Source organism: Haplochromis burtoni, unplaced genomic scaffold (genome assembly GCF_018398535.1).
Source record: "Haplochromis burtoni strain Fernald_Lab_line unplaced genomic scaffold, NCSU_Asbu1 Contig_35, whole genome shotgun sequence".
NCBI lineage: Eukaryota > Metazoa > Chordata > Actinopteri > Cichliformes > Cichlidae > Haplochromis > Haplochromis burtoni.
The window spans coordinates 2,338,702-2,352,087 of record NW_024582396.1 but is presented as its reverse complement, the minus strand read 5'-3'; the positions used below and the strand labels follow the sequence as shown (position 1 = coordinate 2,352,087).

The 13,386-nt window shown below is 39.7% G+C and overlaps 1 protein-coding gene across 6 annotated transcripts in view; it reads right to left on the bottom strand.

Moving 5' to 3' along the window:
- The window catches only part of LOC102302798 (VPS10 domain-containing receptor SorCS1), a 208,960-nt gene that overhangs the window by 67,666 nt on the left and 127,908 nt on the right, over positions 1 to 13,386 (bottom strand). For all 6 annotated transcript variants that reach the window (XR_006054271.1, XR_006054272.1, XM_042219613.1 and 3 more), the window contains exons 4-5: positions 9,255 to 9,413; positions 1,677 to 1,750 (exon numbers count right to left, since the gene is read on the bottom strand). Coding sequence is in view for 4 of the 6 variants with exons in the window: in XM_042219613.1 (XP_042075547.1) it covers positions 1,677 to 1,750; positions 9,255 to 9,413 (233 nt within the window). In the remaining 2 variants the exon portion in view is untranslated. The remainder of the gene's footprint in view (positions 1 to 1,676; positions 1,751 to 9,254; positions 9,414 to 13,386) is intronic.

Below are 13,386 nucleotides of genomic sequence, written 5' to 3'. Positions count from 1 at the left end.
AACACGTTTATCGTTACTGGGATTTAGATCGGCTCCTTATTCGTTACTTCATGTGTTGCGTTCGACTTATTTCAGAAATCGGAACACGGACCTGGGAATAATGTCACACTCGAGTAAACGTTCTGGTTAGCCTCATCAGAGAATACTGGATTCCAATATGGCGACGCCCTTGAAAACGGTTGGTGTTGCTAGCCCTCCACAAAAACAAATTACTACTAAACACATATGCAGCTTATCTGCAGTCTGGAGTTACCTACATCTTCCTACTTGGAAGGCAGAATTTCCGAGATCCAAGTACAATTGAAAGCACCACGACTGCAGTTTCTGTGTTGGACATATAAAGCGCACGTGACACTGTGACGTAGGCTAGAATCCTGGCAGCAGTCGACGACGGTCCAGGCGTGGGATTTCTCTTGTGGAAATATGCACATTCAGTCAGGGAAGCAACACATTAATAAGAGCATTCTGAGTAAAACCACAGTTACTTTCCCTAGTAACTAGTTACTTTGAAAGTAACGAGTAACTGAGTTACTTTTGATAGAAGTAACTAGCAATGTAACTAAGTTACTAATTACTAAGTAACTTACCCAACACTGTTTATATAGCACCACATCACAAGGCCTATTAATTCTATTTTTTCTCAAAATGCCTCGACTACGTTACTTGAAAGTTGACTTTTTCTCACGTGACGATTTAAAAAAAAACAAAAAAACTTTAAATCATGTACAGTCATGTAAAAAAGGTTTTTTTTAAGGTTGTATGCATCCCAACAAATTCACAAAAACTACATCTCTGACTCTGCTCAGACATGCAAAACTGCCTGTGGGCAAACCACAAATCTTCAGACAAGACCAAAGTGGAGACGTTTGGCTGAAATGCACGGCGCCATATTTGGTGAAAATCAAACACAGAAATCAGCACAAACACTTCAAACCAACTGTCAGCACGACGGAGGAGGGCTGATGATTTGGGCTTGTTTTGCAGCCACAGGACATTGGGCAGCTTGCAATTATTAAGTCAGTCAAGAACTCCTCATACTAAAGTATCCCTGAGTCAAATGTGAGAAAAATAAAGCTTGACTGAAAACGATTATGCAAGAGTTAAATTGACAGACCTTAATCTGACTGTGGTGAGAGCTGTGCATAAACAAATGCCTGCAAACGTCAATGAAATGAAGCAGAAGAGAGGGAACGAATTCCTCCACAATGATGTGAGAGACTTAAAGTCGCACAGAAAATGAACACTACAAGTTATTCCAGCTACAGCTGATTCTACAGGAGTCATGTAGTGCAATAGGACTGCAAAAAACGTTCCTTTTCAGATGATGGTGTGTCACCGTAACACAGAGGGCAGACAACATGCTTGAGCACAGTTGGACAGCAATTATATGGTTGGTGGGGGAGAGAAGGATTGTCACAATTTCACAGACATTAAACAATTGCTAAATATGGATGAGCTGCATGTTTTTCTCCTAGAATATGAAAAATGCTATCAGCTGGCTTGTTTGAAAAAAATAATATATTTTTAAAAATTTACAAACACTATAAATAAAGAAATATTCAGGCTCGGTTGGATGTGTTGTGCAAGCCAATGCTGTAATTTGTAAAGAACAAAAACCGTTCTGCATCATGGCTGATTTAGGAACTATCCTACACTATCGAGCGCACCGTACGTACCAGTAGAAACGATTGGGAGCCACTCGCTCGTGCACCAGCTGCCACCTCCGTCCAAACTCCACCGAGCTGTAGAGCTGCAGAAAGACAACCAGACATGAGTATTTCGTCACATGCATCTTAACACTTGCTGAAATTGACCGTTTTATATAACACTGGCCTTTTTCAGATCACGAGCTGTGTTTACTCTTTACTGTGGGTTTGTTTTCACACCTTGATTTATTCGTCAATTTAAAAGCAGCAGCATAACGAGGAGTGGGAGACGAGCTTTCTCACAATATCTCACACACATATTTGGCTCGATTCGAAGGTACTAAATTAGATTAAAATTTACATAATATTCAAACACTGCAAATGAATAACATGGCTTAAAAACATCTAGCAGTGTAATCACTGTCTGTCTTCCCACACGGCTGTGCGTTACTAGAGAACTCTTACAGAGAATATTTTGCCATGAAGCCATTAACACAATGAAAAACACGATAAGAATGAAATGTGTAGGGTGCAGCTTTTCATACGCTACAGAAATGTGCCTCGCTGTAACAAGCCTGCAAATTGCAGCGACATATGAGATATGAGGAGCCAAAGCGTAGTGGGTGGTCTCCATACAGACGTTATTCACTGGTGGGTAAATCGCTGGAAGCTGAGATTTTATCGTTTACACAGTAAGCAGAGAATACATGTGAAAATCTGTGTGTAATGCATCCAGCTGTCCACAAAGGAGCCCCCGAGTGTCTCCGTTCATTCCAGACTCACATCCACTGAGAACTGAGAGACTTCAGCTTATTCAAGTTGTGTTCTTCAAGCAATTATGGAATTACTGAAAGACTAATTGACTAATTATCTGTCTTCAAGATACAACGTATTACACTGAATTTGTGATCTCGGCACACTGATATTCTAGATTTTGTTCATAAAGTTAATGATCTGTTCTTCAGGAATAACAGCAGTAATAATAACAGTGGTATCAGTGTGTGTTTGTATTTTTCTTTACAAATCCCCACTCGCCATGTGGGCGGTCTTTACCAGCAGAATACGTTCAAAACCTTTATGTTTATATATAAATATATGTGGTGGCTCCTAGAGACAAAACACGTACAAACTCCAAAACAGAGCTACCTAGATCACTTAAATTACACAATTGAAAGCATATGTGTATTGTTTGTGTATTTATACACAAGCACTCATATATATTCAAATAATTAAAAAAAAAAAGTTCATTTACCTGTTACTACCACACACCAAATCCGGTCTTGGTACTTGCTGGCTTTGTAGCCACCAAAGCTCAACACTGCGCCCAGCATCCTGGAGCACTTCTGTTGTGTTTTGTACGTGCTTTGTCTCTAGGGGCCACCGTAAATATACTTTTATTTATTCACTCCACATAAAATGTAATAAATAAATCATATAATACAAAAACCAACTATTCACATTTCAACTTTTAACTATTTAAATTTTCAGCTTTTTCCTTTTAAACAAATTTAAAGTGAAACAACACAAAACACTGCAAACCACAACACAATTAAATATAAATTATAATATGAAAACAAAAAGAAGATGCACATTCTCTGTCATATGGACCTGCATGAATAAGCTTTCTGAATCCTTTATCATCTGCACCTGAAAATAGTTGTGGATGACGTTGTTGTCCCTGGCTCTCTTTCTCTCTCTCTCCCTCCCGCTCTGTTCCTGTGCTACTGACTGTAACTTCCGCCCCTCCCCCCTCTGCCCAGCGCAAAGCACAAGGCTCGGGTGCGGAGTGAAGCGGGAAAAAAGTGCGAGAGAGAGGGTGAGAGAAAAAAACCCTATGGCTCCAAATAAGGAGTTCACCTCAAAGACCCGGCCCTAAGAGCCGTTTCGTTCGCAACCGACACATCACTAGTTTACAGACAGAAAGATGACAGGCGCACACACACATGCTACCACAAACATCAATAATGGGACTTTATTGTACCATACCGCTGTGTTAATCAAGAATCTATTTGCAAAAGGAAGTTATTAAAGTTCTAATTGTTTTGGCCAAATGGTATTTCATAATTAATGTGACTGTTTTTAATTTGTTTCTTGTTTTTTTCATATTCAGTTTCATATTTCACAATGATGTTTTTATAAGCTTTTTCATGACAGTAATGTTGTCTGGATGACGAGTTTGAGACGAGGGAAGTGATGGAAAACGGTGGGACTGCATAACTCATCAAGGAGGTGCTCACGTTTAGGGCGAAATTTGTATTAGACATGCTTTTTTTGTAATACAGTCTTTTAAATCTATATTCTTTAGAATTATGTATAATGTAATGTATTATGTAGGATAACTGGATATAAAATGCTTAAATATTAATATTATGGAAAAACATCTCCCAATTAAGAAACATGTTTCTCATATTTACAAAATAAATGAGTCGTGCCAAAATACAGTTTATATTAAGGAGAACTGGTAATTAGAATTAAATGCTATAATCACTGATAATATATGGGAAGCAAAAGCTGTCACAAGGTATCTTATATACCTAATAAAGAACTATGCCCTTGGAGAAAATGTGGGGAAACAGCAGATTATTCACATATTTGTGGGGATTGTCCAATAATTCGAGGATTCTGGAAAAGAATCAAAGAAGAAACAGAAAATCCTACAAGTTAATCCTCCATTAAATTCAACCTTATTTCTTTTAGGAGTTATACCTAGAGAGGCATATAGCCCAGACAAAAAAAAGAATCTACATATACTCTTATTGATAGCTAAGAAAATGATAACTGTGAAATGGAAACAACCAAGCCCACCATTCATAACACAACGGAAACAGAGACTGAAAAGAGTTCACACAACGGAGTGAATGACAGTGAGCGTCCACCAGAGATGAAACTGTGTGACCAGAAACCTGGTGAATGAACAAGAATCCTGAATGTTGCACTACAAGGTTATAAACTCCCCTCATGATATATTATTTTATTGATCTTGGTCTGTTTTTTTTCTCTTCTGTGGTCCTTTATCAGAGAATGTTAACATTGTGTTTGTTTGTTATCACAAAAAATACTAAATTGAAAGTTCAAAAACATCAAATAAAATGTTTAAATATAACAGTTTGTAATATGATAATGAGTTGAATTCCTTTTTAAAATAGGCACAAAATATTATTTCATTAAATATTTCATAAAGGCTTTTAAAATCTATTTAATATTTTATGAAGTGGAAGCAGAAAAGTCACAGTCAAATATCTGCAGACCTGTGCTTCTTACTGTACCATGAAAACTATGATTTTTTTAATCATTTTAATCCTACTCTGACTCTTTATGTGCTATTTGAAATCAAACGTAAAAATTCACATCAATCCAATTTTTGTTTGTTTGATGATTATGCAGGCATCTGCGTGCTGCTTGCTCAGTATATCAACAACCTTGACAGTCTTTTTGTCCCCAAACAACTGCATTCTCTGACAAATCCGTTTACTCTGTAGCTTACAGCTGGAATTTAATGAGCCATGAAACTTATTTCAGTGTTTCAGGCTGGACCTTTTTCCATTTTAAGCATGGCCAGCCATGCAGAATGTGTAAACAATCATTTATTAGTGGATAACAGAAATGTGACTCTGTTTGTTTATATTCATTTATTTTCTAATTGCATATATTTACTCTGTGCTGAAGGGTAGCATGGAGGCCTGCATTCAAAAAACATCCATGAGACCGTATCTTGATAGATTATTACTGATGTCAAATCAATGATTGTATTCTGTTTTTGAAAAAAAGTTTTATTAATTACTCTTTAATAGCATTTCACTTTAAAAGCCTTAATTATATGACTATATTGCTCAATATCTTTAAATAAAAAAAAACAGCTAAACACTCAGCATGATGGTGACTGTAGAAAGCAGTGGGGCTTCTGAGACACGAAGCTTACCTGCCTCATCCTAAGTATATGCAAACTATATATTCACTATCGCATCTGGTTCGTGCGCATTCGCGTGTCGAACAGCGACGAGACAAATGGCAAACAGCACGGCTGATAAGATTTCCATGACATCTATGCAACGCTGTGCTAAGCAGATGCCAGAGAAAGGAAGTGGGAGGGGGCAGGAAATCACTCTGACTAATTACCCTCCTACAGCAAGTTAGTATGTAGCCAAGCAAGTGACAGCAACTGTTAAGTTGGGTGCAGGGGGTTGACGCAGTCTTTACAACCTCCAAAAGGTCTCTTAGTCAAGAAATTCAACAGCACTGCCAAAAAGGAGGTGAGCAGATTGAAAGAGAAGCACTTTAGGGGTGGAGATAATGCATGTGGGTGGGAGCACAGCTGGGTGGGGGAGGCAGCGAATGTAAGTGCAAGAAAGGGGGGGGTTGAGCAAGTCCTGACACCTGACATACAGCGAGCAAAGAAATGGTACAGAAGCAGAGCATGAAGTTTTAATATACTGTTTACTACATCATCTGCTGGGTGATGCAAGGTAGGACATCACCTGACAGCGCCGCGTTGGTGCTGTTCCTGTGACATCATGTGTCGCTCCACCACCATCAGTGACCGCGCCCCGGCTTTGCTTTCGACACATAACTACCTTTATGAAAGGATGGGTTTTAACCACAAACACGGGCTCTTCTTGAACCCAAGCCTCATAAAATGGGACTAAAATCTGAAAATTAAAACCAAAACCAAAAATGCTGAAAAATGATGATGTTTAATAACAAAGAATCACAGATCCGCAGAGTGTGCTCTTTGCTGTTGTGCGGCAGCAATACCACATGCAGAGATAGACTGTGTTGGTTCCTCCTTTGCTGCTAAACAGCCCCGACCCATTACGGCATGAATCCAGTAGATCCTTTTTATCATTTCAGGACCACGGAGAGCACACATGACTGTGTTTTTTTGTGGTGGACAAATTCAGCTGTGTGCACGCTGACACTATGTGACATATACATTTCCAGTTGGTTTTATCCCTTTAAGTACTGTAAGCTTTCTTAGTACAACAGTGCCACAGAACGTGACAATAGAAAACTGTCGTATGGCTTGCAGTACTACATTTGAACCTGACAACCGTTTCCTTCATAATAACTCTGTACATGTGTATGGCCTATATGTCTATAGTTATATGCTTTCCTGATTCCAATTAACAAGCGGTGCCTGTCCTGTTGATCTGCAGCTGAATATCTTTTAGTTTGCAACCTTGTGCTAAATTGCACAGCTCTTGGCAGACGAGGTGTGTCATGTTGAAATGAACTGACCTGTTTAGAAAAACAGAAAAGGTAGTTTGGTCAATGATCCATAAACCTACCCACACCTATCTGCAGCACATGGGATTTGCACTCACACCCTATTTAGTAAATCTGTCCCTACAACTGATAGGCTGTGTGTGTGTGTGTGTGTGTGTGTGTGTGTGTGTGTGTGTGTGTGTGTGTGTGTGTGTGTGTGTGTGTGTGTGTGTGCATTGTGCGCATTGGAAGCATCAGTAAGAGCGTGATTTACTTTCATTGTAAAAGAGACAGGCAAGTTCACCCACACTCTGTACATCCACATATCCACGCGTCCACAACAAAGAGGATCCCTTCATTATTCATCATAGCTGAAATATTAGACCCAAATGGGCTGAGCTGCAAGAAAAGCATTTTTATTAATGCAGACGGTCATTTTAAAATGTCTATAAATTCCACCTCTTTTTGTTTCTGCCTCAGACATACAGCTACTTTCTCCCCACACTGCTTCCTACATTAGATGAGTCAGTGTTTTCTCCAATCTCTAATTTTCAGTTTGTGTGCTAATAAAATGATGACTGAGAAAAAAAGTCAGTTAGTTCATAGTTATTTCAGTGTAGCTTTCTTTTTTTGACAGTTCTTTAGAAACTCGAGAACTTTAGACGGAAATGAGGAGCTGAATGAATTCACAGCAGAGAGTTCACTCCGCTCGTCAAATTGGGTCAATAAAACACAAAAACCTTGGCTCCCCCTGACGGATCGTTAGTAAGTTCAGAGTCTGAACAAAGCTACTGTGTGCTTTAATACAGCTCAGATTAAGTCAAAGCTGTTTCATTTCAAAAGAACAGAAACAGTCATAAGCATGATAGAGGTCAGAGGTCACGAGTTCAGCTTCTACCACACGCACAAATTCCCTGGAAATGATTTATTTATTTTATTTTATTACCAATACAAAAATGGTTTCAGGTGCACTTTCAGAGCTTGACTGAAGAGCAAATCATACATACTGAGAAAATGTAAAAAGAAAAAAGACTCTTTGAACATCTGGGTCACCAGTTGGTTTTAACTTCATATCTGTACGTTTTAAACCAAGTTCAGTTTACTTATCTCAAAATTCAAACGCTGTGAGACTCTCAGTATGTTGTCTGTGGCTTAAAAGAACCCAATAAGCTAAACAACCTACAAAGAGATAAACAACTAAAGAAATCCTCCATATATAGAGCTAATACCACCTGTGAATTATTTAGGTTCAGCAAATGTGCTGAATAAATAAACGGGTTGAGGATGAACAGGTGTTTGTTTGTTTATAAAAACAGAAATGGCAAATCAACAGACTCCACCTTGTTTTATAAATGCAACATGTTTATGAGGTTTTCAAAATACATTTTCTATGAATTAATATCACTAACAGTGAGACTGCGCCCACTGAAGTTTTAAAGTGGCTCATTCTCCTCATTGAGAAGCCTCGTTTTAGCCATGCTGGAGGTGTATTATAAAGTCTGGCTTCATATGTGGTGGCATCATTTTGAAATGCAGTGCATTCAAACCAGGTGACTTGTTAACAGCTAAGATGCTTAAGAGATTTAAAGGAATTTCTCAACCTAAAACCGCTCGTTACGTAGCTGCAGGCCCGCGTGAGCTGAGCTGTGTGGGTTCTGGATTATTGGGTTGGTGCATTTTAACTTCTGAATCACTTATCCGTGAACATGGTTCTTTAAACAGCACACAGCTGCAGTGTATGGAAGCCCACTTCCACCAAGAGGAAGCAAAAAGGATTCTCTGGGTTGAATATAGCAAAAGGAAATTAATTTAAGGACTGGGCCTTCCATAGAGGGTTTGTTTGTTGCCTTAGTGTTGCTTGTCTAGTGAGTGCTGTCAGTCTTTTTCAGAATAACTTGGCATTTCTCAAGGCTAAAGTACTGTCCCTGTTAAAAACAGAGGACTATATTATATGCCATTTTGAATTTCTCCACATTTGCAAACAATGACTGGTCACATAAAACAAGAAGGCTCGAAGCTGATATCATGTTATTTGCTATCTTGATGTCTTTGTGACACTGGCCTTTGCCTCCAGAGGTAAAGTCAGAAGATGAGCCAGACTTTTTCAAAGTGAACTTCAGCATACACGTCTGACTAAAAGCATCATAATTCCCATCTTTCTCCTGTTCTCCTGGTGAAACGGGCTTCCACGCCAGTTTTAATATTACTATCCTCACTTATCCTCTTCCCTCTCAAGTGAAACTCGTGAACTCTGACCCGTGCTTGAGCTAAACTCTTGTGTAACAGGTTTATCCGTCTTGCTCCTGGCCACTGTAATCCTGCCCTCATTGTTGCTTATCTTACTTAACGCTCTTTTGATTCCTTTTGAACAACTGGCCACTGAACTCGCCTCAGCCGTTCTCTCACCTTCTGGTCATGGCTGTAGGCGAGAATCCAGTCCTCCTGCTCAGGGTGGAAGAGAAGGCTGAGGATGTAGAAATTCAGCCGGTACTTCTGGTAGGTGGCTCCTTCATCAGAGCTGATCAGAAGGCTGCTCTCTATCTCTGGATCGGTTAGCAGCATGATCTGAAAATGTCACAAAGATGAAAGATTAGGGACACTGCAAGCAGGCTGAGAAAACAGCTCACAAAACAGCAGCAGTAACAGTTAGTCCAAACAGAGCAGAAAGACAGGCCAGCGGAGGATAGCCTACAGTGAAACATTTGTGCATCAAAATGCAAGCGTGTGAGTTTTCTTCTTTGATTGTCGCTTTTCTTCCAATTCACCCACTTGTAAAAGACAAATACACAGAGACAAGTCAATCAGAACTGATTACCATATCTGAGATATAAAGCATATTATTACCAGTGAGGCTGCAGATTAGCATATAAAAACTTGTCATCCACAGTCAGTTTTCCACTGATGATACCATATCGCGAAAAATAATTTGTATCTGTTAGGTTTGATGATATAATCAGTATGATACATCTTGCAGCAAATGGGTGTGTGTAACAGCAGCAGCGTGCACCCGCTGTTTGTCTCTGTCTTCATGCTCACTGCCTATGCTCAGTCAGGCCTTAAGAGCTTTGATTTCCCATGAGCTTCTTTCTCTTCTTAGAGGTCCAACTTTTCTTTTGCCGAATTCTGGCACAGCCCCCAGAAAAAGGACAAAAAACCACCGTCCAAAATTCCTGCTTATTATCAGATGCAAATATAATTGAATCGGTGGACCTCAACCGCCATAAGTACTGTCAGCATCAGGAGTAGCAGTAAAGTAGCAGTTTGCTGAGGTCAGACACTAGAAGGTGTTTGTGAGTAAAACACAAGCAAAAAACAACCATCAGAACTCTGGTTTAAACGTCAGGACAGTTCTGACCACGATAATCAATCCACCCATCAGTCCATCCATCACTTATCCTGGTCAGGTGATGTGTTGGGTTAGCAGTCTATGCTGAGACGCCCATAGCTCCCTGCCCTCAGTGAGATCTACGTCTCCTCCCAGTTGGACATGCTCAAAAAAGTGACTCCACTCTGAGCTACTCCTGAATTTGTCTTCTCACAATATCTACAACGCTCAGCTATGATAGTCAGGGTGGGGGAACTCATTATTACAGTTCCACTAAGTATGGTATGAATATCACATTCTGGACTTGCAAATTTACATTTGGATGTCAATTAGGTGACAATACCATATAAACGGGTAGATGTGAACCTAAACCTATCGCTAACCAGTTGGCCGACAACTTCACGGATTTTAAGATGTTAAAGAACGCAAACACCGACTTAAGGGGCAAAATGTGCTGTAAATGTTTTAGAGGAAGCACTGCTTCAGCATCCATTTCTGGAAAGGGTTTAATTTCCACAGGACATGAGAAAAACATCCCCACTGTTCTCCTACTGTCCTGTCAAGGCTGGAGGGAAAGGGATTTGTTACAAATGTGTTACTGTGTACCACAGGCAATAGGCTTGCAGAGGAGCTCCAAGAGCCCTGGTAAATTTTACACTACATACAGGCTGTACTGGCTGAAAAAGTGACGAATATAGTTTTATTAGCTGAAAATATTAATCTAAAAGTTTTGGGATCGAACATTAGGAGACAGTAAAGCACAGTGTTCCTGGCAGTATACAAATACAGCAATATCTGGGAAGTATATGAAAAAAGTTTGCAGGATAAGACAGAAAATGCTGAGCTGCTGAAAGTTCTCGAAGAAGAAAAAGATAAGTGTGTTTAATGTGATCACAGTTCACAGACACTTTTTCAGGTACCTATAGATATATAAGTATAGTTACTGTAAGACTAGAATGTTTGTCGCGTTGCTATTTTGCTCAGTGCTGTTTCTGTTGGTCAGTGTTATTAATGACAGGTTTCCAAACTAAGAACCTAAAACAGTCCAATGGGAAAACTGAAAGTTCACTTATGTGCATGATGATCATTTTACCTTCAATATTAGAGCATTATTACTGAATGTTTCGGTGTTTAAGTTCTATCGTTAACAGTGTCATCTATTTCTACTGTCCTATCCTAATGGTTGCCCTGTGTTTATAAGCTTTTATCCATCCTCTCTATGGTCTGAGTCTTTTTGGTGACTAAGAATGTATGAGGTAGTATATAAGGCAGAGTTTGACTCCTTTTGTCAGCCCAATCTTATTTGTCGAGTTTCATAACTGTGAAACCCTAGCTCTGTTTTTTCTCAATTACAGGCTGTTAAAAGTGCCAAAGCTCTCGCAACGTTTCTGATGCCAACGTGTCGATAAAAGCAGTCGTGTAAAGTTGTATAAAGAAAAGTCCTCGTGTCTTACATTAGGTTTAAAGATGGCCTTTAGCATGACAATCTCCGTGTGGCCATTATGTCACCAGACAGCCGAGAGAATGAGAAGACACACTGCTCTCACAGTCAATATCCGTCTCGGTGTGGCAGCGTGCGGTCGAGTGTTTCTGTTCACTCATGCCGGTGAGTCATTTGTCAGCACTTGCTCGGGCAACAGCAGCCGTGGTAGGCAGGCCCACTAACACCAGTTCATCAATCACAGAAGGCAGATATAATGTTACATACGTGAGCCACATGCTAACCAATCCAATCAAACGCACTCAAATGCTGTCTGAACTACAAACCCCAATTAAGGGTTTTCTCATTCCCTGGAACAGCGACGCAGGTCCAATAACAGACAACTTTATAATTGCTGTTGTGTTTGTGGTGAGTGGAGGATTACAGGAACATTAAACACTGTTGGCATGCTTGCAGAAATGTGTAATCCACTAGTATACATCAAAATATGGAGATCAATACAGCCTGTTACAATGTGTAAATACAATATGGTAATTACTACAGCTATGATGCATGGCTCTGTTTTGGGGGGGATTCTTTCCCCCCGCTTTGCTCTCTTGTATTAAAAAAAGACCACTTCATTAACCTTTTCAGACATGGACAAATAATGGATGATGCTGTCAGACAGACACCACAACATGAAAAAAAAAGATTCTTGTAGCGTAATGTTGTTTAGCTCCACAAAGTGAGGGTGTGAAAATAGCTTGGTTTTGCCTTGTTTGCATTCAGTCTCTCGCCTCACTCGCTCCACGTGCAGCATCCCAGCATGCAAAAGAGGCTCGACATAAAACTTCTGCATGTAGAGGTTCACATGAGCTCTCATGAATTCATTTTGTGTGGGCTCCTCCCAGCGCAGAAAGCTAACACATGCATGAACGGACTGAATACAGATACTGGATTCCACACTCTTATACAAAGAAGAAATGGCAGAGACAATGCAGCTAATAAATGTTACATTTTAGACAAAGAGCAAAGAAACTTGTCAGATGAGAAAATGTTGCATCCTTTTCGAACGCATTTCAGGTGTAGGCTGTGGCCTTTTCTCATTCTCACTCATTATAATGAGTAAGCTCCACTAATGAATATTTTTAATAAAAGCAATGGCTGACATGATTCAGAGACAAACCTGTAAATGCACCTAATGTGGCTTTTAGCCTCTTTTTGCTGAGGGGCTTGGTTTTTAGAGGGACTCAGGTACTATTTGCTTAAACCTAACTTTGCCTTTAGCTGCAAGAAGCTGCTGTTTTGTACAAAATTTTTATACAAAATTTTTAAGAAATCTAAATTTATCTGGTGCACGGACAAAAGATTAGTGCTGAGTATGGAGGAGGGTGAAGATTTTACTTGCAGTCCTCAGATGGAAAGAAGACTGAATCTGAATCTTTCTCAACTTTGGGATAGATTAAGTATATCTTGTCTTTTTACTTAATGTCTGTGTCAAAAATGATAATTGTAATCAGTGAGGTCTAAATATTCCATTTCAAATATTCAATTAAATTCAACTATATCTAGGTGTTTTTTTGGGTTTTTTTTCTCCTGTTAACAAACCCAACCATCCATCCATGATGGCATGACAGTTCAACACATTCTGATCCCAGTGCATCAAATACTGCTGCTCATATCCTGTCTTCCTTCTCTCTCCCCAACCGGTCGCAGCAGATGGCCCCGCCCCTCCCTGAGCCTGGTTCTGCTGGAGGTTTCTTCCTGTTAAAAGGGAGTTTTTCCTTCCCACT